This window comes from Heliangelus exortis, chromosome 6 (assembly GCF_036169615.1).
Source record: "Heliangelus exortis chromosome 6, bHelExo1.hap1, whole genome shotgun sequence".
Classification (NCBI taxonomy): Eukaryota; Metazoa; Chordata; class Aves; order Apodiformes; family Trochilidae; genus Heliangelus; species Heliangelus exortis.
The window spans coordinates 18,297,377-18,323,770 of NC_092427.1; the positions used below are offsets into that span (position 1 = coordinate 18,297,377).

The 26,394-nt window shown below is 39.7% G+C and overlaps 1 protein-coding gene across 5 annotated transcripts in view; it reads right to left on the minus strand.

Moving 5' to 3' along the window:
- Window positions 1–26,394, minus strand: part of DIP2A (disco interacting protein 2 homolog A) — a 109,426-nt gene that overhangs the window by 8,625 nt on the left and 74,407 nt on the right. For all 5 annotated transcript variants that reach the window (XM_071746949.1, XM_071746948.1, XM_071746947.1 and 2 more), the window contains 19 exons: window positions 25,522–25,586; window positions 25,118–25,211; window positions 24,552–24,671; window positions 23,067–23,181; window positions 21,905–22,044; window positions 13,111–13,247; window positions 12,205–12,285; window positions 11,923–12,050; window positions 10,347–10,461; window positions 9,010–9,211; window positions 8,674–8,783; window positions 8,468–8,548; window positions 6,365–6,488; window positions 5,499–5,620; window positions 5,076–5,187; window positions 4,739–4,848; window positions 4,108–4,238; window positions 2,685–2,853; window positions 1,275–1,445 (listed from right to left, as the gene is read on the minus strand). In XM_071746949.1, coding sequence (XP_071603050.1) covers window positions 1,275–1,445; window positions 2,685–2,853; window positions 4,108–4,238; window positions 4,739–4,848; window positions 5,076–5,187; window positions 5,499–5,620; window positions 6,365–6,488; window positions 8,468–8,548; window positions 8,674–8,783; window positions 9,010–9,211; window positions 10,347–10,461; window positions 11,923–12,050; window positions 12,205–12,285; window positions 13,111–13,247; window positions 21,905–22,044; window positions 23,067–23,181; window positions 24,552–24,671; window positions 25,118–25,211; window positions 25,522–25,586 — 2,327 coding nt within the window. The remainder of the gene's footprint in view (window positions 1–1,274; window positions 1,446–2,684; window positions 2,854–4,107; window positions 4,239–4,738; window positions 4,849–5,075; window positions 5,188–5,498; window positions 5,621–6,364; window positions 6,489–8,467; window positions 8,549–8,673; window positions 8,784–9,009; window positions 9,212–10,346; window positions 10,462–11,922; window positions 12,051–12,204; window positions 12,286–13,110; window positions 13,248–21,904; window positions 22,045–23,066; window positions 23,182–24,551; window positions 24,672–25,117; window positions 25,212–25,521; window positions 25,587–26,394) is intronic.

Here is a 26,394-nt window from a genome sequence, read left to right on the forward strand (position 1 = left end):
TTTTTCACAACATATTTTCACCTCTTCATCTAATTTGAACAGCAAATACTCAAAGCTGGCTTTTGAAATTCTTACTAGGCAGGGAATTCAGAAAGCCAGTCTTTCATACTTGGCATCTGAAATGTTTTTTTCAACGAATTTAATATATTTCTATGCATTTACCTTTATTTCATCTATATCCTTCCTATTTTCCCATCTATATAAACATCTATCTTTTCTCCTTTAAAATGTGTGAAAAACTATATAAACTAAAGAAACAATTATGAATGGCAACATATATTCTGAGAGGAAAAAAGGCATTCCTGCATATAGTGGGCACCAAAAAGGGGGTAAAAAAAAAGAAATGAAGTTTTGCAAAAGTGCATTAGCAATCTTCATAGAATTTTTTTTAATTAAATGTAATTCATACCAGTAAAACTGGACATAAAATTTATAACTACACACATAATGCATGTGCCACCTATGAAATTCCCCACATACAAAAATACAAACTGTCATATCTGAAACTTGAGCAGTTCATCTATTAACTCAAATATCATCCAAAACCAAGGTGTTTGCTCATTTGTAGACCATATTTAGAATCTGATTTTCTAATTAAGTTGTGAGATACATTTTTTTCCTTTCCTAACTACAGAAGAAACATCTCATTAAGAAAAGTTAGATTTAACATGTTAAATTACATACACACACACAAGATTATCATAAATTGAACACTAAGCTATCAAAGGCAGCTCTAGGCCACTGCATGGCATTATTTCAATTTATGGCCTTATTCTCCCTCTCAAAGCTTCCATTTTTATATCTTTAATTGACAAAGTCTCTCACATAAGGTAAAAAAACCCCAAAACTTCCAACCCTGTCAATTTTCCTGAGTCTTATTTGAGGAACTCTGTCTTCCATTTAATTCCACATATACATAAGCTATTTTTCAAACAGACAAAATCTGAATCACACAAAAGCTGAAATAACACTGCTTGAAATATTTAATGTGTTTCTATATGTAATAGTGCTTACAGGAAGGAAACAGCAGGAAGGAAACCTCCTAATGTTGATCCTTTGTATTAGAAAGGTGAATCAATTGGTTCATGAGTACAGAAAAGTGCAGTTATCATAATCCACACCTTAAAGGCTTATTTAACTTGGTAATGAAACAAGCAAGCAGTGGCACCCTAGTTCATCTGAAAAAAAAATCTACATTCCACTGAACATGCTTTTCTATAAAAATTCCCAGAGATTCTGCCCGTAAGCATAAGGAATAAGAAGTTTAATCTCACCTGTAAGCAAATGGCTACGTTGACCCTGCACCCAAAGGTAGTGCTCACTGCCCGAGCAGAGAGACCCAGGTCTTTGAATAACTTAGAGAAAGACTGGGTTAATGTGATCCTTGGTCTCTCCTCTGCAACCACCATGCACGTTCGCACGCAGGACAGGTTAACTCCTTTCATCTGAGAGGTTGGGTGAAGAAAACAGCAACATTTTAAGTTTGAAGTCAACAATTCTGGAAATAAGCAACTAATTTGCAGAACAGAGGGGCTTTACAGAATCACAGAATCTTTCTCTAAGATCATCAGTCCAACTGTAACTAAGACATAAGTCTAGTACTTAAATCATGATCCATAGTACTTAAATCAAAGGCCATAAAAAGCAGTGTAATAACTGATGCGGTTAAACAACAGAGTTGGAGTGCACCCAGTTTGACTCCATTCACCCAGGGCAACCTCTAAAATTGTGCCAGGAAGCTCTGTGGCAGGGTTTTATACACAGGATGCAAACTACACATCATGTAGCTGCACTAAAGCCTCTCATGATTTTGAGGTGAAAACACCACAAAATGTCATTGTGTCACACAACTGGGCTCACAAGGGACCTGCTTGCTCCCAGCGCTGTACAGTTCATGTGTCTGAGACACTGTTGGCTCTCAGCAGTGTCACTGTGAACCTGGCTGTGGGCCAGGATGCCTTCTGTGAGGTCCAGGAAAACAGAGAGACAGAGTTTTTGTCTATACTGAGAATAGCTGCTTCCTTACATCCAACAAGCTGCCAGACATTCCCAGGGGAAGTCCTGAGCAGCTTAGTTACTACAGCCGTGGGAAATCTCCTACCACTGACACCAAGTCACCTCTTCAAGGACACTAGGTTTCAGTTAAAGAGATTTCCCTCAGAAATAATTGGATGTATTAGTGTGTGATTGCTGCTGTTAGGAAGACTGCATCCATTTTAGAACTCAATACCTTCGGTGTCAAGAGATCTCAAAGCACAAGAGACTTGTCAGGTTTTGTGGGGGCTTTTTGTGTTTTTTGTTTTGTTGGTTTTTGGCTTCTTTGGGTAGGAGAAGAGGCTTTTGGTTTTGGGGTTTTTCCTTTGGTGTATATTTTTTTGTTTTGTTTTTTTTTATTTGTTTGTTTGATCTTGGACAATAAAATGTTGACAGGCTTGCTAAGAAAGACACAGCAGCACAGAGGTGGCACAACTAAGTGAAGTTGAAAACATAAGACTGTTTTTTATCCCCCACCAGAACCATGACAGCTGACACTTCAGCAATCTCAATATTTCGCAGAAAGCAAATTATAATGAAAGGCTTTCAAAGAAACACTTATGGCCCATCCTCTGCAAGCCAAACGAAAACATTTTTATAAAGACACACGTACTGGCATGTCAGTATGTTGAAAAATTAAGTCCACTCACCCGGAGTGCATCAGTCTGTGTCCCAAGCCCTTTGGTGCACATCTCCATCACGGAGTAAGAGCAGAAGGTGACACGCACTTTGTACTGACTGACAGCAGACAGCCACAGGGACACGTTGCTCTCCAGCTCCAGGGGAGGGACTAGAATAGACTGATGACCTGAATATACACTAGGGAGAGGAAGGAAAAGAAACCTGAAAACTTCAAGCAAGCATAAAAACCAGATGGTGCATAAAGTCAAAATGAAGCAAACGCATGAAAACCAAGAGCCTGGTACGTATCTGAACTTCAGCTTATCTTCTCCCCAGAGATCTTTTAATTAGCTTAGAGACAGGGGTTTAAATTAAGTCACAAAATTTAAGGTGAGCGTATCTGTCCTCTGTAAACCCAGTTTAGATATAAATGCATCTTGAAAATAAACTAACACCACCTCTAATTGCTTTCAATAGGTAGCTTGCTATTTCTGCTGGCTAGAGTTGATGTGTTTTTGTAGTACGCAATGAGATGAGAGGGTTGTGTTTTCTTTTTAAACATTCTAAAATAGAAAAAAAAATCATTCTGCACAAAAAAAAATCTCTTGCAGTGAAAAAATAATCTTTTTGCAGTGAAATAATTGTTTGCTATCTCTAACTCAGATGAAACAAAGCAGGCCTTCTATTAACTCCTGTATAGAAAGCGTGACATACGTAGTTCCTGTCCCTAAAAATATTTTTAAAAAAATACATTTAGATTTTAATTCTATCATCACTAAAGGTACTTCTCCCTCCACTCTGCCTTGCTTTATTGATGATATAAATTACCAGATGTTTAATTTTTTTTGTTGTCTCTTCAGTTCACTTACTGGACTTCTAGTTGGGGAAATTGGAAAGGCAAGGAACAGACTAAAGTAAAACTATCTTTTTACAAAATAACATTTCATGTTCAGTTTCTGCATTTAAAAAAATGAAATTCCTAAAACACTAAAATCTTTGGATTAGTTAAAGTGTACAGAAAAAGAAAGGCAAAGAAGAGGAAAATTTGGAAGCTTTGCAAAATGTGCTACATTATAAAAGTTACCTGATTGAGTCAATTCAGGTCTCATTCATTTTAAACACTTAAAATTACTTCCTTTAGCAGTATTTCTTAGTGCACAGAATACAGTCAATAGCTTCAGGGTTTGAAAAAAAGGTATGGTTTAATCTCAAAAGACTTTGAAAGGGTTTATTTAATCAATGTGAAATAGACAGTGAACCCCTTTTTTTCTTGGATTTGTTATCTATTTAATTCCACTTTCAAAACACGAGGTACCCAAGCAGCAAACTTAATGAATTTTGTTACTGCACTTACGAAATCTGTTTTAATAGGTTAATTTGGGTTTCTCTGAGTTTCATCCACCACTGGCCCCTCAGGAACACAGAGGAAAGCCTTCAGCTCACTGGACATACCTGCACAAGCACCAGAGGGCAAATCCCAAGCCACAGTAAGGGTCGAGGCAGATGGCAATCTGGCGTGAAGGGTACAGCTCACACTGGAGCTTTATTGAGCGACATAAGGCACTTGCAGCTGCGTGTGACATCTGTAAGAGAAAAAGAGGGGCTCTCAGGGACTTGTTAAAAAAGAGGATTGTGTGTAATAACTGACAGAAATGTTTATTGTAACAACCCCTACTGGTTTGTCTTTCTTTTTTTAAGCACCTTTAAAACAGGAAGGGGTTATAAAGTTTCACAGGTGTTTTCATGCTAGTAGCAAATCATATCTCTCATGACATGGAATGATGCCAAACAATGTCTGACATCTCTATGGTAAACTGCAGAAGAAGAAATTCACGAACTTTAGGAGAAAAGCTCCTTAGTCCCCTCAGTGATTTGTCACACAGAGTCAGCAAGACTGAGTATTTCCAAAAGTGCACCAAGAAATTTTGTTGTCACAAAAACTTAAAAATAAGCTGTCTGAATGCTAAGGTGGCCCACTTATATTTTTTAATTTCATCTCTGACAGAAAGAATGAATGCAGAACATGCCTATATGTAGGGAAGCAATGAAATCTCTTAGCAAAAAATCTCTATTGTTACAATACCTTTACTCCTGCTAATATACCAGTAGTAGACACACTGAAGTCCAAGTACGCCAACATATCTGGAGATGTAGGCCTAAAAATACTAGCCAGCTTCTTTTTAGGCATATCATCTGTTTAAAATATATAAAAAGAGTACCATACTATCAATTTGGAAAAAGACAACAGGACACAAATGTATCTTTCCAGCATTAACACCAGGTACTTCCAACAGTTTCTGGATGGTTAGTTTGATGCAATACAAAATACATCCGTTCAATTAGGCAATTAGTGCATAACAGAATAAATAATTCAGTCTTCAGACCATTGACATTTTGGATAGGGGGCAAACACTGTGTACCTGTATCCAAAATAGTGGGCCATGTTTTAATATCTACAGCTGCTGAAGCTTCCTTGGACTTCAGCAGTTTCATTATCGCTTGTGTGGTCAGTATACACGCAGACTTGCTGACCTGTAAGAGACACAGAATCATAAACATTCATAAAACTAGTGATGAATGCTCAGGTGATTTCATATCCATCCAGATGAGATAACCAGTAAGCTGGATATATGGATAAAAACATTGGAAACAAAGCAAAACAAATTGCAACAACAGAAAGAACATTTAAAAGGAGCTTCTGAAAAGGTTTTTATTTGAGCAAAGCACACTGATTATTTTGCTTTCTAGCTTATTTTACATGAACTATGGCAAAACAATTTAACAGATTGCATCAACTACCCCATTTCCACCAAAAGCATCAGAAAAGAATGCCTAATACATACCTCTACAATCATTTTGACAGTGGGCAGAGTGGTAGCAAGGTTCTGTGGATGAGGTGGGCGAACAGTGATGGGTATACAGCCAGCATACAAGCAGCCATAGAAAGTTGCTATCAAGTCTACTCCTGTAAAGGATATTGGTGAAATTAAAGCCATTTTTATCAGATCAAAAGACTTTCAACAAAATCTAAATATACTCCCATTTGTTTTATTAAGATATAAGGTTTTGTGACAAAGGCCTCTTCAAACCAACAGGCTGTTCTTGGCCATGATAAATTTTATAACATTAAAATATTCTGCATTTAGAGTTAATAAAAATCATTGCAACTCTACAAACTTTAAATTTGTAGGGATATATTCTTATAGATAACTAGCATAACATAACAAAAATTTTTTAAAAATCAAAGTATTGTAGGTTATAAAGCAGATGACTATGAACTACTACACTTTTATGAGGTAATATTTTTTCCTAAGGTATACTTATAGATCACATTAATAATGCAAACGTGCTCTCTAGATTTCTCTTCTAGAGACAGCCATTCAGGAAAAAAAAGGTGTTCACACACTCACATCCCTATACTGTCTGTCAGTGGACATTATTCCATTCTCTGAGGCAGAAAACTGAGAATGTCTCACGTGGTTTAAATGAAGCTGTCCCTGCATAACTGCCTGGACATCTGGAGCAGTCAGATAAAATGTTTGGTAAACGCAGTTTGTCACTTGGAGAAGCAACTTAATAATAAAAAGACAAAACCCAAGTCTCTTCCTTGAAATCCTAGAGTAACTGCCATTTGCCACTATATTCAGTGGCTGCTTGAATAATCTGTCCTGGCAAGTTGTTTCTTTTCTTGCTGCCCATACTGCTTTACCTGGAGGATAAACCAGGGCCACGTGGTCGCCAACATTCAGCCGCCCTTTCTCCATCAGTGCAGCTGCCACTCTCTCTGCTCTTTTGTGCAGCTGGAGGCACGAGGCAGTGCCAGCTACAGTGCCCTGCCCAAAACAAAAGAAAGAGCAGAAAGCTTTGTGGAGGACAGTTTGAAATAGAACAAAATTGCATGCCAGAGATTCAACATTTCACTGTCATTATTTTAACAATACAGCTAACACTGTTAAAGATTCTGGGTGTTTTGGAAACAATGCTATCAGGAGCTATAGCACAGTAGCAGGAACTTTCAGAATGCTACAGAATTTTATAAATATTATTTCAAACACCAGACAGTGAAGCAGCTTTGAAATGTATTTGCCTGGGATGGATACATTTTTCCAAGGCTACAATCTGTTTCCAGAAAAACTGCAGGGACAACCACCTCAGAGGGAAACACAGTCAGAGGCTGAATGAAGCATTCAGTACAGATAAGGATTATCACAGCAAATGCTTGCTATACAAGGATTCCATTTTGAGTGCACATGGAATCCTCAGCCCAAGGGTACCACTGCTAGATCCAAGGCCTAGCTGGATTCAGGAAGGCACTGGTACAGTGCTCACTTTTACAAACGAAACTGCTGTATAAGTCTGGGAGCTAAAGTCAGTAAGAAAGTAAATAACAGTAAATGTTGATACAGGAACAGTAGCAGCTCAAGGACTTGGGAGAAAAATATTGACATGAAACAGTGTAAAACAGAAGGTTTTCTAATAGAGAGATGTGTTTAGCACACACTTGTGTTTAGCATTGTACCTTATTAGTCCCACTATTTAAGGCATGTATTCACCAACAGTTAATTTCTTTGTGCTTAAGTTTTGTGTCTCCTTTTTGCAGGGTCTTCTTGTGAAAGGTAAAAATTGCCTGAACAAAGTGACCTGGAAAGGGGCTGATTCATACTAGAATGTTTCCCTCAAAAGCCTCTCTACTCTGAGAGAATAAACCAATTCTGGGGCTTTTAACAATAATAACCATATTATATCAGTCTCTTCTCTCTTGAGAAAAGTCAGAACTTTGAGCAATTTCCTAAGCCATTCTGCCTGTCTGAAAGAGAGATGCAAAGGCAAATCCTTCACTTCCCAAGGACTGCTGCTGGACCTTCTGAAAGGATATTCCCTGCCTCACATGTGTGGTAGAGCACAGCACAAGGCAGGCTCAATTTGTCACTGGGCTGTTATCGTCCCTGGAAGGGGTAATTACTGAGTAGCTCAAACAAAAATCATCCAACTTTGCCTCTTGGAAAGAATGGAGTGGAATATAAAAGTGTTAGAACAGCAGTAAAAGAATCTAAAATATTTGAGCTTTCTGAAATATGCCTAGCAGTAGTGTTCCTCAAGCCCAGGGAAGCAGAAATACAATGGAACATACCAAGGTACATGGTTTTACACACTCCTCTAAGAAGTGTTGGATGCAAAGTGTTTGGAATACTCCAAAGCTACTGACAATTACATGAAGAGCAGAGTGACTATGAGTAAAAACTATGTATTTACTGACAAATGCAATTGTTGCCTTTTCAGATGTCCTAAGGGCTCAGTCAACCCTTGAATATATAATATATAGAACCTGTAGGGACATAGAGCCTGTACTCCAAAACCGAAGCATTTATTTGTTCTTGTATCAGTGGCTGTGTCATCTTTTTTGGGGGGCAAAGGACAAGGTATCAGTGTCTCCTGAAGGGTGTTCAGTGTTCTTAGAAAATATGCCTCCAAAGATGTGCTAGGGGCTCTCTACTAAGGCTCTAGATCTTCTAATTAAAAAAATCATCCAGCTCTGACTTCCACTTACCATTGTGCTAAGGGACAACAGAATTGTGGGCTCCATTAACATGACAAAAGTTGTATTCCAGCAGGAAATGCAATTTTACTGAAATATCTGAAGCTAGGCAGAATACACACTGAAATTCCAGATGTGGAAAAATTATGCTGCTTGCCTGCTTCATCAAGATGACCTGAAGAATTTTAGGAAAAGATTTCTAGCTGGAATTTTCTTAGAATCTGAACAATCTTTTACTGATGTCAGCCTTTGAGTACAACCTGAAGTGCATCTCACCTTGGAATTCAACAAAAGAAAGAGGGGATGATCTGGAGTTGTCTGAGCTCGCCACTGCAGAACATCTGCTAAATACAGGAACTGCAACAGAAAAAAATGAGATAATCAGATTCACTTGAAATGCTCCATGCTTAGTTTCAGACACAAATGGTCTTCTATTTTGAATAAAACAATTCAAATACTCAATACCAGGACACCTGTGTTACCTTTCTTGCCTGATCATTATCCTCCAACTGAGTTACATCTCTCCCTGAGGCTTGTGCAATTCTCTTCCCAGCAACAAGGTTTCCTACTATCATTGAAGCAGGACCAACATCTGCAGTTTGAAAAAAAGTGCAAAATAACAGAAAAAAATAACATAAGGAGCACGTAATAATCCATAATCCAACCTGTAGGTCACTGTAAGTGCCATATTCAACACAGATTTGAAAAGATGAAAAGCCAAAACCAAGGATCATATTGCATAGAAAAAGAGACAAGAGGATAGTCTGGCACACTAAATCAGCTCAGCACAAGTATGGACCACACCCTGGGTTACTTACCTGGTTGTTTCTGGCGAGGCTTAGGCAGGTTTGTAACACAAGTATGTGGACACATCAAGACATTACAAGGGTGCAGGGCACCCTCTAAAAAGCGCTGCTTGGTTTCTGAAATGTGAATTCCTCCAAGAGAAGCCTTGGGCAAAGTGTTGGCTGGCACCAAGGCGAGACAGTAGACGCCCACTTGGTGAATGCTATCAATTGCCTTGATAAAAAGAAAAGAAAAAATACATTCCACATTATCAACTAGGAAGTAGCTTGAGCAAGAATTTGAAGACAAGTAATTTAATAACATTAAAATTTTTACTTGCACCACAATTTCCAAATAAAGGGTCCAATTCTGCACTCACTGAACTCAGTAGCTATGCCATGATTTCAGTGGAAGCAGGAGCAGACGCAGGACTTTGCCTGTGCACTCTATCAAGGGGATGCCATCTGCACAGCAGCGATTAGGAAAGTCTCTTAAAAGTGGGTAAAAAGTGCAGATACTTTAGAAAGCTAAAATTATACCACAACAAATTTAGCACATATGGCACAATCACAAAAGCGCAGTAAAACATAAAACCACAAAAATAGGCAGGGAAACATCTTGCTGCCTTAGTCTTAAGTGTCTATTTTAGCTATGACACTTCTAAGAAGAAAATTAAAAAATATTTCCTCCCATGAAAAAACCCAGGCTGTTACCATATTCCCTCAAAGAGACTGCAAAACTGAAATCAGACAAATTATTTTTACTCAACTGCATTACTCTTAGGAGGCATTTTCCCTTAAGCCATTTTTTCTCTAGTCTTCCCTTCAGCTGTCTTTCCCTTCACCAGAATCTTCTCCCAGAACTGCTCTCACGTTTTACTTTCTTTACTTTTTACTTTCTAGTGATTGATTAATTCTGAAATCCTCAAATGCAAACTTACCAGAATTCCCCTCTCCCTTGGCATAATGAAGAAAGATAATAAAGTAATGAAGGGGAAAGTTTTTTAATGCTTACTGCTGGAGATCTAGAATAAGGATATTAGTGACATAAAAAGATTTCAGGGTCTGTTTGGCACTAAGAATACCCTTAAACAATTTCAGACTTTTCAGCCAGTATGAAATCAGCAGATATATGCAGAATTAAAACACAAAAAAACTATAATCCTTAGGACATTAAGAATTCTAGTAGCATGATGTTAAGAACATTTGGAAATGAAGTTTTACTTTTTATAAAATTCTCTCAAACCCTGAAATACATTTAGAAGTCAGCTCTGTTGTTACATTGCTGGGTTTTTATGGAGAATAAAAAAAGAGTCTCTACACACATCAGCCTTATTGACCTAGAAAGAGAGAAAGGACAGACTGACTACCTGTAAAACCCTGCTCATCCACTGAAAACTATCCTCCTCTGAGGCGTCAGGGCGCTGCTCTGCCACAAGCACTATTCGATCATCATGCAACACGGTCACAGAAAACACTGCTATCCTAAAACACAAAGGACAGAAGAATGATAGGATGCAACATATGATGAACAGAGCATGGTTTATTTTAATGTGGAAATGGCTGCAACCTTTAACGGTACTGTTTCTATACACACAAGCATTATTCATGCCAGATCATCACAAAATAACCAACAAATTTAGAATGAATGAAGTTTCATTATTGGGATTTATTTCGGCTTTGTTTTTGCAGTCACCAATGCAGCAGATGTTTAGCACAGGCAGGTTCCACACGTGCAGGGGCTGTGCAAATCTTGCCAGCATAATTTCATCATGCACACTAAACAATGTCCCTCCTGAAAGACAACTATGCCAAAATGCAGACCAGCCTGTCTATCAGTGCTTGCACTGAAAAATACTTGGCTCCCCTTTGAATTTAGTTTCAGGCCTGCATCTTCGAAAATACATTAAAAATGCCTCAGTCAGGCATGTGCCATTATGATTAAGATATGTGAATGACACAAGTGATGAAAAATTGAGGTAAGCTTGACTTTTACTGAATCACAGACTGGTTTGGGTTGGAAGGGACCTTTAAAGATCTTGTCCCACCCCCTGCAGTAAGCAGGGACACCTCCCACTAGACCAGGTCGTTCAGAGCCCTGTCAAGCCTGACTTCGAATGGTTCCAGGAATGGGGCATCTACCACCTGTCTGAGCAACGTGGGCCAGTGTTTGTTTCACCATTGTAAACAATTTCTTCATTATATATAAGTCTGAATCCACCTTCATCCCTTGTCCTATACAGGCCCTGCTAAAAAGCCTGTTCCCATCTTTCTTTAAGTATTAAAAGGCTGTAATAAGGCCTCTCCAGAGCCTTCTCTTCTCCAGGCTGAACACAAATCTCTCAGCCTCTCTCCACAGCAGAGATACTCCAGCCCTCATCACTGATGAAGATTTAGCAGAGCTGGTCCCAGTACAGACCCCTGAAGGACACCACTTGTAACTGATGTCCATCCAAACATTGAGCCATTCACCACTAAAGGCCAGTTAAGGTTGATGATACAACACACACTATATTTGAAGATTATTCAGCTACTTCAGCACTCCTAGTTGTTTCTTTAAAACATAATGCAAAGTTCTTCCCTAGGCCACTCTGCATGAAAGGCTCAGGTGGACAAATGGGAGCTGTGTTTTAGATTTGGCCTACAAGCTTCACCTGACTATCTTAAGTGAAGCTTTGAAAGAAGTTTTAAACAGGCACTTAAAGAGCTATATGAAAGCAATTTTAAACCTATTATGCATGAAGCAGGGTATCAAGATTTGTCTTCCAGGTTAGCACAGACAGCCAAGTTATTACCTGGCATATCATGACCTAATGTCACCTCTCCTACAAAATACACATGTAAAACTTTACACAGAGTTCCCACATATGCCATGTTACTTGTTGGTTGCAGGTGGAAAAAGGAGCAACAAAGCCACATCAGCAGTGAAGTTTTTAACACACTCACCTTCCCCGATAGACAAACTTCATGGGTTCGACTGCCAAGGCAGTGGCTACCACATCATCTGCATTGTGCCTCCGGCCACTAACTGTCATTAGGCCATCCAATTTTCCAACCACAAACACCAAATAGTCCTGAAAAGAAGACAGGATTAGAAACAGAGGGGAGAAGCCTCCAGGCTTGCAGTCATACATGCCTGACTAAAGGCAGCAATCGTGAGGTCAGAGAATTCTGCTGAATGGGAGGGCATCACGGAAGAGCTGGGCTGGGTGGCTCATTCTCACTTACAGGACCCACAAAGCCAAGTAATCCTGTCCTTGTAAAGGGCTGATCCGAAACAGGTACACCAGCTGCTGTCACTGGAATGGCCTGAAAGAACACAAAAATATTCAGACACTCACTGGTAAGAAAAGTGAAGTCAAAATGCTGCCTGTTTCATAGCAGCTCAGGTGAGAAATGTCCTGATGACACCACCTCAGCTCTTCCATTACACCAGGTTTCTTGCTGGTCTTCTCACTAGCTATGGACAGTGCCCAAGCTGAGCTGTTTGAAGCAGTGAGGCAAGAGTTTGGGTGTTTTTGAAAGAAAAGACTATGGACATGATTTCTTTTATCTCTGACATAACTCAGTCTTCAAGCTGCTGCCCAGTGTAACTCCTAAAGGTCTTTCACTGCTTTTTTTTTTTTTTTTTTTTTTTGCCAGAAAAGGGAAAACGTGAAATTGGGGTGAGGGTGGAAAATTCTGAGCAGAAAGATTATTTTGCTTTACTTTGACAAACTACATAGCTTATGACTGTTATGCTACCATCCTTACTATCTCTTCTTCTGTCTACCTAGGAACATCATTTCATATATCCAACAGCAAACTTGGCTGGGCACCAATAAACTTGAAATGTCATCAGGTAACACTACAAAAGGCTGCTGTGTTGCTACGGAACAAGAATGAAATTAAATGCTAGCACAGGCACAACACTGGATTGAAGAACATTCGTGTCTACGATGGTACTTTGTATTTTTGGTTAAGAGATAGACTTTCGAGTTCTGATAGAAAATGAAACAGAATGTATTTGGCCAGGGCTCTTTCTAATAAGATGAAAAAAGGAAGTCTAAGGAAATAAGTTTATTTACAAAAAAAAAACAACCCAAAACCCCAACAAGAAATGTAAGCATGAACATTACAAAGAGAAATACAAACCTCAAACACATTCTTGGTGATCCCGAGGAGGCCAAAATATGCCATCCCAGTTGCACCTGAATTTACACATATTTCTCCCACCTCATCAGCTTTACACAGGTAAGGAGTCCCATCCACCTTCACAACACACACGTTTGCTAAAGTGAGAAGAAGAGCACAGAATTAGAACACTGGTATTCTCCAGCAGCTGGCAGAGAAGTTGCATTGCCACTGACAGGGAGATAAAAATTTTAATACCACTTATCCAAAAACAACAGCACGCAAGAGAGCTCTAGCTAATTGTTTTGTCAGCCTGTGTCACATACACTCCAAGACTAAAGATACAAGTTTGCAAATGCAGTTATTTATTATATTTCTTACAGTGCTTCACAGTCTACACATCAGCTGCAACTGAATCCAAAACTGTAAAGACTGCTTTTCAATGTGAAGGCAAATGGCTTGATCAAGTACAAGAATATATGGGAATAAAGGCTAAAAATAAGGAGATACCAATTACAGACATACCGTTCCTTTTAATTTTTGCACACTTTGGTATTCATAGAATCATCCCTTGTGAGAGAAATACGTGAGAAATGGAGATAAAAGTAGGCTATTTTATTCTCTCACTGTCAGGTCAATTATTTTTCTGTGTTATGGCCCCACCTTCTTTTAAAGCAGGCCAGTCTGCCAGAAAACTCCCCTCACACAGGTGACCCCTACATAACCTACTCCTGTGACAACACGTTACCTCTTCCCTATCTTTAGTTTTATGACCTTCTGCAACTCATTTAAAGGTTTTCACAAAGTTCCTACTGCTATTATCCTTACCATTTTTCTTCTGAAATCTCAGAATTCTTCCAAGACTTAAGTTTTCTTATTTTAAATTAAGGACATATACACTTGCAAACCAAATATTATACTGGCCACTGGTCATATTTTAATATTGAAGTCAACGTTTTCTCAGAGGTTTCTCTGGCTAATTAGAGCCCTTACTTAAGCAGTTTGAATTTGACCTTTTCAAGGGGAAGAAAAAAGAATATGGAGAGAGAAAGCAGGAGGAAGTTTACCTTACCACTTAAGGCTAAAGATTAACAAAGAAATCAAAATGGCTATTGGAATCAACACAAAATAAACAGAGCTTTTTAAAAATTGCAGACTATGCCATAAAACAAATGTTCTGCCCTCTCCCATTAGAACCTGATTCCAACTCAGATTATCCAAACCCTCTGTCATCATGCATAGTATATTAAAATAAAGAAAACCACCAGGAGGCTCCAGAGGTATCAGAAATTTGTTTACTTGGTTTATTTTTATTAGCTAGCATTTATTAATAAAGTGTTTGGAACCATACAATGATAACCTTCGCTGACTGAATAAGGAGACACCACTCAAATTCTGGTCCAGGTCCAAACCCAAAGTAGGAAAAAACCTTTTAGCTACTGGAAATTAGACACATGAACTGAAAAGTTAGAAAGGAATGATACAGTATGAGCTATTAGTTAGTTGCGCAAAAATGCATTTTGCAATATACGAGGAGAAACTGGAAAAACAGGCCATTTAAAACAATGGCAAATATAAAAAAATTGTGAAACACAATCAATAGGTTATTATCATAGGAAATAACTTGAATGAATCTCAGAACTCTGCATGTAATGCTTAAGCAATGATGCAGGGTGAGTCACTAATAACTGGAGGATAGAGCACATCAGTTTGTAGGCATACACGGACACTACAGTCCTCAACTCATTCACAAACACAGAAAACCAACAGATCAGCCTACAGTCCCCATCTGTGAAGACCAAGGACAATCCTATCTCCCTGATCGAGTGAAAAAACAAAACCAAAACTTACCAGCACCCAATGTTTTATCATACACGTACACTCTAACAGCAGGCATAGCTCTGCCCTGTCATGCGATACTGCAAGGTTTTCCTTGGGCAGTATCTGTAGAGCCTGTACTCTTGCTTCTCCTTCTTTTCCTGCTTCATGTGTGACATACAAGAGAGTGCATCTACCCCCATTTCAGTGTCTCTCAACAGCATTGCATCTGAAAAAGAATTAGAGAGAAGGGAAAAGCAGATGGGACAGGAATGTACATGTGGACTACACATCATGAAAAACACCGATTAGTGGTAAGAAAGCTCTCTTTCTTCAAATGAGTCCACATGTACATTCTTACAGATGGTGACTCTCAGTAGCTGGCCCTGACAAGAGATTTCTGGAAGAGGATGAGAATCCTACTGTGCAAACAAATGACGACCCTGATGCCCTACCAAAGACTGCATTCAGCTTTGGATGTTTCAAGACTCACACAGCATGAATGCAAGATGAATGTCAGAGGCTTGCATGGCAGAAGGATACTACCAAAGCTGCTTGAAGGAGTGTTAGAAAGTGCTCTCTTCTGCTTTCACAGGTTCAGAGTAGAACTACATGCAACTGATATCCATTCAGATTGTTACTGCATGCCAACAGTGGAATTCCAGGATCTTCTTGTAGCAAGCAAGTCTTTCTAGAAGGCCTGTGTCCATAAGAATCAAAACAAGAGGGCCGTGCTAGCACTACAGTCTTTAGTTGTAACTTCTGTTCTAGAAGCACAGTCTTAGAAAAAATACTAAGGCTAGGAAAAAATGTCTCTGTTACCACTGTGAAAGCTATTTGCAGGGTTTCCAGAGAAACCTGGTCTTTGAAGAAACCATTATATGGGGATGTCCAATGCAAGGACCTAAATTGTTCGCCAATCTTCTGGGAAGGCACAAAGCAAGCCAACTACCTAGATAAGGGCAAACAAGAACCCTAAAGGTGGTCACAGAAGAATCCAAAGCACAACATTTATATTGAAAAAAAGAGTCTCATCATAGCTGCACATATTACCACAGATCTTGAAGAGAGGAAGTTCTGCAGAGGCAGAATAGACCGAGGCCAAGTCATAGAACTGAAAATTCTAAGGACTGAGAGGGAATGAGGTTCTGCTACCTCGTGCTCACAGTCTAAGGAACAAGACTGAAAACTTCACAGTGTTGTTGTTCTGTAGCAACTCCTTTCATAAATCCAGCACCGAGACAAAGGAACCAGATTCCTCTGTAGTGAAGATGCATCATGGTAACTACCAGAATCTAGGTAAATGTTTGTTGAGACATGGAGAGAGAAAACAGAAACATCCAAGACAACCACAGACTGGAAAACAAAGCCAGCATCCTACCATTTGAGACATTCAAACCACTCCTCTTGAACTTCTGGGAAAGGTACTGAATACAGATAGAATCCAGAACTTGAAACAGTGTGTGCATAAGTTCATCTTGTAGAAACCTAAGATCTGGCACCAACCCAAAGTTTTCTGCTTGAGAATAAGAAAGCAGCTGCTGCAACACTCTTGATGAACCAGGTTTTTTATGATATAGGAGCTATAGGGATACAGATCTGGATTAGAAAGGGTTACTCTCCTGTGAAGAAAAGAATGTGAAAAGAATCCCTGCAAATGTATGGAAGGAGAAGGGAGGCAAACTGAACTGAATACCTGGAACATCCATATCCAGGACCAAGCATAAGGTATATACATACATAGTAAGTTTGCAAGATGACAAATGACATAGCAATTGCATCCCAGATGTTGTGAAAGTTGGAGGCACAAAACCAGCAGAAGAAGAGAAGCTTGGTATTCTCCCTACCATCTATACTAGGTCAGTTTGAAAAACTGAAGACTGTTATCTAAATACTCCTTAGCAAAATCAGTCCTAGGGAGAAACCATGCAAAGTAGCCCAAGGCAGTCAACAGTTGAGACAAAACATCATCCCTACAGGAGCTGCAGGGAAGATTCCAGGGGAATGCATACTAGGTTCTCTCTGAAGAATTCCCATGCTATCTTTGATGTGCATATCTCTTTGTGGATGCTGCATTTCCCTGGTGGTTTTGTGGTTGGCATTCACTGCAGATACCGAAAGTGACCAGCCAAGGCAACTGAAGGGAAGGTGCCATCAAGAGCAGAATGTGGGCTAAACAGCAATGATGTAAGATATGTCCTGGTGCAGCGTGGTCTCTTGAGTAAGATTACCTATGTAGGGGGCACAGTGTCTCAGAACAAATAGAACTGATAAAAAGGAGGGCAAAAGTGGACACTTTATCCATGACCATTTAACCAGCTGGTTCCTGAATAAAGTACACCAGGGATCTCCAAGGCTAATGAGATCAGAACCATTTGGCTTGACTGAATAAGCCTCAGCATGATGACTATTTCTTGGCTAGGTGCCTGATTTCCCAATGTGTATGACTGAATTAAATTTAGGAATGTGAGCTGCTACTTCATAAGATGTTTGAGAGAATAAGACATGCAGTCACTTATAAGACCTCAAATATATTCAGTGGGAACCAGAAGATGGAACAGAGCCTTCAGGAATGGCATGACTCAAATCAGGCCTTCAGTGGAAACACAGCAATCTAAGGGAAGTTAAAAAACACAAAACCAGATAAAGAGCAAGACTCATCAGTCAGCAAAGTAATTCAAGAGAGCAACTAACAGGAAAGGAAATGGTGGTATGTTCTCTCCTGTATGCCAAACACCAAATGAGAATGGACAGAGCACATCCTCCATGAATACTACATAGGAAATAACATAAATCTTACAAGGTAAGGCACAAGTATATCCACTGTTAGAATGTACATGCAGACTCATTTGAAAATAAGGTATTTATACTTGACACACATCTATAAATATTTGCTAGCCTTATTTATTTGAGACACAGTCACAGGGAACAAAATCATTGGATTATCCTCTAGAAAGAACTGCATCACTTATGTCCTGACTTAAGCAACCTACAGAGAAATTTCTGCTAAAATATACCTACATACCTGGAATTTTTCTCGTTTGGTCAAACTGTAGCTAATCTACTCCAGATACTGATAGCCCAGTGCTGATCAGAATTTTTAAAGAGTTAAATTCATTAAGCTGCTCCTCAATTGTAACTCATATTAATTGAAGGCCCTAAATGGATGGACTTGACTGTTCCCCCCTCACACAATCAGACAAGTCCCTCAGTGTTTCTTACTAACACAGAAAGTCACAGTAGTGTTGCCAATTGCCTGTCAGTGGCATCTTAAACCAGAAGGTTGAAGGTGCAACACAACTGCAGGGTGCTTTGTGCCTCAGTGTAGTCAAGCACACTGCTCAGAGAGCAAGCTACAGCAAAACCAGAAGCATCTCCGTGTGATAAACTTATCCAAAGGAAGATTTTAATCAATGCTGCATCAAATTTTTTTGAACTCCAAAAAACTAGACTAAGGTCCAGTTCAACCTCCAGTCAGTTCACCAATAGATCCATTACTACCTGAAAAGCATGCAAACTTGTTTTCTCCAGGTTCTTGTGACTGAACCATAATCTAAGTAAAAGATTTGCATACAGCTAAATTTCAGTGGGGTTTCAAGGGAACATCAGTAGTCTTACCAGCCAAACCAGACAGCAGCAGTAGGCCATGCCATCAGTACTCTAGTTGAAATGGAAGAATAACCATTCTGCTATTACACAGAAGCTAACAGCAGCTGTCACCTTGGTCTTTGTAAACAAGTTTACCAACCTTAGTTTGAACATTCAGATGAAGCAATTCAGAAGCTGTTAAATTACATTAGGTCACCACACTTTTTTCCTGCAGTCATGTTTTCACATTGAGGCCATACAACAATACAGTCATTATCCTTGATGGCTGTAATCACACTGGCCTGTCTTTACAAACTTAGTTTCTAGCTCATAAAGTTGAAGCAGAAGTTACCTTGCTGTAAATTACCTGGCCCACCCATTTTCACAGATCCATGATTCTATAAGAGTGCTCAAGGATCAGAAGCAAAACAGACAGATGGTGATATAATCACAGAATGCTTTGGGTTGGAAGGGACCTCAAAGACCATTTAGTTCCCTGTGCCATGGGCAGGGACACCTCCCGCTAGACCAGGTTGCTCCAAGTCCCATTTAACCTGGCCTAGAACACCTCTAGGGATGGAGCAGCCACAACCTCCCTGGGCAACCTGGGCCAGTGTCTCACCACTCTCACAGCAAGTAATTTCTTCCAATGTCTAACCTAAATTTCCACTCTTTAAAGCCATTCTCCCTCATCCCATCACTCCCATCCGCTAGTCAAAAGTCCCTCCCCAGCTTTCCTGCAGCCCCTTCAGGTACTGCAAGGTGTGCTAAGGTCTCCCTGTAGCCTTTTCTCCAGGCTGAACAACCCCAACTCTCTCAGCCTGTCTTCACAGCAGAGGTGCTCCAGCCCTCTGAGCAACTTCATGTCCTCCTCTGGACTCACTCCAACATCTCCATGTCCTTCCTGTGGTTTGAGGCCCCAGAACTGGACACAGTTCTGCATGTGGGTTTTCACTGGAGAAGAGTAAAGGGGGAGAATCATCTCCCTTGCCCAGCTGGCCATGCTGCTTTTGATACAGCCCGGGCTAGAGTTGGCTTTCTGGTAACTGCCAGAGTGAAGAAGACAAGGATTTTTCACAGACCCATCCAGATCTCAACCTGCCTGAGAGTACTTGGCATGCTGAACTTTACAGAATGCAGTTCTATGAACATAACTCAGGATGTATTAAAATTGTCCTGCTGGCCACAAAGCCTTTGCTCCAAGAAGAACATTTTGAATATTTTGCCTATCTTCCTCGAAGGTTAGATTAGAGATGTTTGATTTTCTGCAGATATAATAAGCAGTGTGGACATGAAATCCCACAGACAGGGCTCCTTTCTGTTTGTTTTGGTATGAAGTGAAGAGCTTCTGCTCAGTGTTTTATTTCTGGCAGGAGAAAGCTCTGAATTTGAATCAAAGTTCAGAAAGAATAACTGAACCACCAACACAATTGTCTGCAAAGTACTTGTGGCATTCAGGAAAATGTGCAACTTGCTAATTTTGAGGGCCTTGAAGTAGAGAGAAGTAGAGAGTCAGATAGCTCAACATAGCTTTCCCCTTTCTTCAACTGTACCCTGAGTCAGTGCTGTTATCCAGAGGGAGGGCTTTGGAACCACAACTCAGCAAGGCAGGAGATTCATAATGGGACCAAGAATAGCAAAGTCACAGGTGCCTCTTTGCTTTAATCCATTTATTGTTTGTGGAACAATACCCATACCTATCTACTTCAGGCAGCACAATTGTTGCTAACATGTCATGAAGGAACTGAGATTAATCCAGAATTTACCAGTTTGCTGGGATATCCAGAGGGAAGGGACCTCTAGATCCCTTGGTTGGTCATCCCTCAGTTCAAGGAGGGCCCTCTTAAATGGCCCACGACCATTTCTAGGTATTTTTTTCAATATCTCCAAGGACAGAAACTTAACAGCCTCCCTGGGCAACTTCTGCCATTGCTTAGTTACTCCTGCACAAAGTTTGTCCAGATGCTCCAGTCTCCAGTCATCCCTGTAGCCACCTCACTGGACACAAGTAGCTCCATCTCTCTGTTGTACTGGGGAGCCCTGAACTGGACACAGCACTCCAGCTGTGGCCTGACCAGTGCTGAGAAAAGAATGATCACCTCAACTGACCTGCTGGCAACACTCCTCACAATACACCAGCAGCCTTCTTTGCTGCAAGGGCACACTGCTGGCTCATGTTCAACTTGATGGACACCACAAACCCCAAGGCCCTTTCTGCAAAGCTGCTCTCCAGATGATTGGCTTCCAGCATGTCCTGGTGCAGGGGGCACTCATCCTATAGAAGCCCTTCTTTCTGCCTCTAACACCCCTTGCCTGATTCAATTCCAGATGGGCTTTGGCTTCCCTTCCCTCCTTTCTGCATACCTAGACAGTGTCTCTGTATTCCTTACAGGTTATTTGCCCTTGCTTCCACCTTCTAAACACTTCCTTAGTATGTATGATTTCTACCAAAAGCTCCTACTTCATCCGCGCAGGACTCCTGTCCAAGTTCCAGCTCGTTGGGATGGACTGCTTTCAGTTGGCTCCTCATCCATCCTCAGGTGAGCTCCATACATTCCACTGTTCTCTCACATATAGGGTATCTCCCTCTCCTGTGATTCCTAAAAGGATTGTACCCACCATGCCTGTCATTCCATGTCCAGAGGAGGGCAACAAGGCCAGTGACAGGGCTGGAAAGAGTGTCCTATGAAGAGTGGCTGAGCACTCTGGGTTTAGCCTAGTTTGAAGAAAAGGAGGCTGTGGGGTGACCTTGTTGCTCTTTGCAGCTTCCTAAGGAGGGAATGGAGAGAGGGAGGTGGCTGAGGTCTTCTCCTTGGGATCCGGTGACAGGATGTGTGGCAATGGTTCAAACCTGTGCCAGGGGAAGCTCAGACTGGATTTTCAGAAGCCTTTCTTTACTGAGAGGGTGGTTGATGCCCCACACCTGTCAGTGTTCAAGAGGCATTTGGACAATGCTCTTAAAAACATGCCTCAACTTTTAGTCAACCCTGAAGTGGTCATGTAGGCCCCTTCCAACTGAAATAGTTTATTTTATTCTCAGAAGTGGACTGTCACTCCTGGACAAACAAGACTGTTTCTTACCACACTTTAGATTTTGTTTTGTTCTGCTGTAGCTGTTAACATCAGTCAGCACTCATGCTAACAAGTGAACAATAACACAGCCCTGCAGATCAGCCAAAAGCACCATCCCATAACAACAGCTGTGGTCACTCAAATTTATCATTCTGGAAACCCTCTACTGGAAACACTGAATTATCTGGTTGAGGCAGTACTTAATCTTCATGTGTTTAGGTGATGTGTCATACTACTTTTAAGGTGCTTATCATTTGACATTTTTGTTTATTTTCTCAGCACAACAGTAAGGAACTTCCGTGGAACATGCTTAAACCTACATAAAATGCTTTCCTACCTCCAGGCATAATCTGACCAACATCCTGTACAGTTAAAACTGACAACTTCTCTTCTGTATCCACTCTTATCACGCCAAAACTCAGACAATTCATAGATAACACTGCTTTTCCTGGAGGAGGCCCACCCAGCTCTGGAGGCCTGAAAAACAAAAAGTCAAATTGGATATGAATGAACAGACCAAGGGCAACAACAAAAACATCATGCAAGTCTCTCAGGTTTATTAAGAGAAAAATGAGTTTCTTATATTAAACAGGAGTTTAAAATGCTTTCTTATTTTCAACCCAAGAGTTCAAGACTGATATTTTAAGTAGAAGAAAACCAAGCTAGAAAAAACATCACAACTTCCTCCCACCTTCAAATGTTACAGAGAGGATTTCTTTCTATTAAAGTCAAAAAAAAAGTCAAGAATCAGCATTCAAAGTCTAAACTGTCTGAACATGAGGAAATATTAGGAAGTGTTTGGAGGGCCTGATGCTTTCTACTCTGAGCAGAACTGACTGGGGACCAACTACTCCTTTTTGTCCAACTGTTCAACTTCCAGGATGGAACAGAAAGAAGATTCTGCTGTTGGGCTTTTTTTTGGTTCTCCTGCCAGAGAAAGTACTCTCCAAAATCTCATACTTTTGACTCAAGATTTCTTGAAATTGATTTGCTAAAAAAGCCCATTTTGACCAAAGCCAGTCAAAAAATTCCAGCATATTCCATCCATATGTCTATTTATAAACACAGCATTTCTATTTCAATTTCTATGGTATTTTTCAGGCCAGTTAGAAGTATTTTTTCTTTTTTTCAGTCCTCTGTTTACAAGACATTGTGTATCAGCAATGACTTGAATATTCAGCATCTTCTTCTTCTCAAATAAGTAACAGTTTTGATTTTTGGGTATTTATAAAGGTTCTCCAGATATCAGTGAGGATAAGACCTCATCTCCTAAAGTGGTATAAAACCCAAACCTATGGCTGACTACTTTTAGAAAATATTACTTTTTAAATGAAAAATAAAAAAATATTACCCATCCTTCAGCGAAGGAGATACCTGCAAGTCTCAGACTTCTGTCTCAGTGTTTCTGTGGGTAATCATCTTCTCTGACTATCATTTTAACACCAGATACATTTCAAGTTCATAAATGCTTCAGTACAGTGCTCAGAAAAGAGAATTACCTGCGAATAGCAACAGTTAGAGCCTCTGAAGAACTAGCACAGGGACAGATCACTTCTGGTCTCAAACCTCTGGATTGAAATACATTCAAGAATGCATCACAGGAAGATATTGACCCTAAAAAGAACAATCACAATTGGAAAACTTTTGCCAAGGGCAGGAAAGCTTGAGCTGCAGGATTTCAAAGTCCACGCTTACTCTCCAGGTCAGCTGTACAAATCTGGCTGCACCTGTGCTCAAACCAAATATACTTTCAAACTGCCTAAAAAACATTCCATCTTATTATTAAAAATTAGGTTTGGAGAAAAAAATCTTAGTGGTTAACAACTAACACGCTGAAGGAAATTCACAGCTGCAGGCTCTTTCTCTGGCAGCATAACATAACCCTTCATAGAAAGTTCTTCAGTGATCAGAGTATTTTGTCACTAAGGGAAACTGGATTTGTCAGCTTCCTACATAGTTCCTAGATAAGTGTTTCTTAAGAGGACACAAAAGCTTTTATCATTTAGCATCAAATGCTTCTGACATGCCTTCACCCTAGTTCAGAACCCTACTTGGTCTTTAGCATCCAGCCCCAAATGCAAGAGGACAGTACCTACAGCTTTGATGCAGTATGTAACACAGACCAGCAAACTTCACTAACTCTACTACATCCCAAGTGTAATTTAATGTAAACTCATACAAGAATACACCACTGAAGCTGAAAAAAATTAATTTACACAGCTAAATGTAACTAAGAAATGCCAACAGCAATGAAAAGTAGTGGCATCACTCAATTACCAATAGTATTTTACTATAGAATTAACTTTCCTGACTTTATAAGCATTGGCTCTGAAACAGCACTTAAAACAAAGCTACTCTTAGTAAGATTACCTCAAGTTTTTATCTTCCACCAGCATGATTTGCAGGCCTCTCATTATGCAAAATCAAGGAATCTGAAATACTATGGATTATCTGATGTACAAGAACAGCAACATTAAGCACCTAAGGCATATTTTTACCTGTTGCCAAAAAGCCCCAAACCTTCATAGCTTCTTTGCTATGTAACTAAGCCACCACATGACTGACAGAAAAAGGACAGCCCCTACTGCACACTCTAGTTAACCGTTGTCATGGTTTTGAGCTAAAGCTGTGACTGTTCCCATTTTTATGCCCTTGCATATGATTGGGACAACTCCCAGGGCACATACAGAATCAGATACACCTTAACTCAAAAACTTCATGTCTACTCGAGCAGCTACTGCAAAGCTGATGTTATGATTTACTTGAAATTTTAAAAGCCTCTTTCATATCACACTAGCAACTATTCTTTAGATAAACCATAGATTCTTCATTATATTTTCAATGAAACTTTTGCAGAAGTGTCTTTGGCAAAGAAATACTGCTGCTGTCTGTTTTGCAAACTACAGCCAGTGCTGCAGAGCTCCTACAGTGCAGCCCCACTAATTCCCCTTGGATTGTCCCTCAAGAAATGCATCCATACTCACATGGATTGGCTCCATCTGCCACTATTAACATTCGCAATGAGCTCAGACTGACATCTCTCTGATCCCGCTGAGCCAAAAGTGACCAATGCATATCCCGTGATTTTACTACTGCTACACGAGCTGAAAGTAAAAAAAATAATTATGCTGTATGTGCATAACAAAAAAAAGACCAATTATAAAATTTTATCACTGTTTTTATTTACCTAAATGCATGAAATCAATTACAAACACAGACAACAAATACAAATGCCAAATGTTAAACTACTATGACCAATGTATGCTCAATGAACTTGATTATAGAATTTAAATGTTTACTATAAATTAAAATACTGAGATGAGAAAGTTTCTTTAAAGGCTTATCAGGAGAAGTGCATCAATGCCACTAATAATGAATCTATCAGTATATATAATACTGAAATGGAGCACAGAATTGCTAAAGCTGTGGCTAAAGGAAGTAGCTGGATTAAAGAGCAGTGACATCAGCTAAAGCAGACATTTTATTAAACCAAACTTATTTATTTATTTATTCAACCAAAAATAAATTAGTAAGAATACTTCCAGGTCACCTTTGTATAAGCAGACTTTCTGTATCCAGGAAAGTGGATTAACCTTCATTAATGCATAGGGAATACTGATGACATGCATCCTGTTCATAACACTCTGTAAGAAAGATATTACAAAGTAAACTTTCAAGTGTCTCAAAGAATACACAGCATGTACTGATACTTTAAAAAAAATTAATTACAGTTGCAACATAATTCTTACATTTAACTGTGAAAACTATGTGTACAGTCAGTAACAACATAAGCAACACCTGTGCAGCCTAATACTGAAAAAGTAACACTTTATTCTGAAAAATATAAATATTGAAATATAAAAAGCTTGAGAGAGTTTATGACCTCATTCTGATACCAATACTCTACCCCTGGTATAAGCAACTTGTATTTTTTTCATTCCTTCAAATACTCACTGTTAATACTCCATGCCAAAGGCCAGCCTCTCTTTTGAAATCCAAGACATTTGTAAGTGTTTCAGCTGAAAGTCAAAGAGAAACTATCAGACTTAAGAAGCATATTCATGAGACTATTTAAAAGCTCAAAATATTTGTAAAAGCAACTATGAGACATCCAACAGCACTAAGAAACCAAAGCCATATTGCCACACCTTCTGTAGCAAACAGGCTGCTTAAGCTGAAAGGGTCTTACTTATAATAATCATCTTTAAATGATGGTGGCAGACTATTATTACAAGGTATTTAAGACTGTTGCTGTTATAATACCATTTGTTACACCTGCCAATGAACTATGCAGACTGAAACTTCAGTTTTGATGCAAACTTCTTCAGCTGAACAAGACAGATGAAGCTACTGAAATGTGTCCAGCAAAGGGCCACAAGGATGACTGGGGACTGGAGCATCTGGACAAACTTTTTATGCAGGAGTGACTGAGCACTGGCACATGTTGTCCAGAGAGGCTGCTAAGTTTCCATCCTTGGAGTTATTTTTAAAAAAATCTAGACATGGGACTGGGCAAGTGGTTGGCTCTGCCTGAGCTGAGGGGTTGGGCCAGATGACCTCTAGAGGTTCCTTCCAACCTCAGCCTTTCTGTGATTCTCTATGTCCCAAGGCACATTAGTATGAACTACCACATTATGGCATAAGAAGCAGTCAAACCATGAGATTCTTACAGCAAACAGATTTCAAAGGGAAAATTTTTTTGGTTAATGGTGGCAAGATTGACTTTATGCACATGATCAAAGCCAGGTGCCATTCTTGGCTATTCACTGAGAGAATGACTGAGAAGAATAGATCCCTTTTTACTGAAATCTCTATGGCAATGTTCTT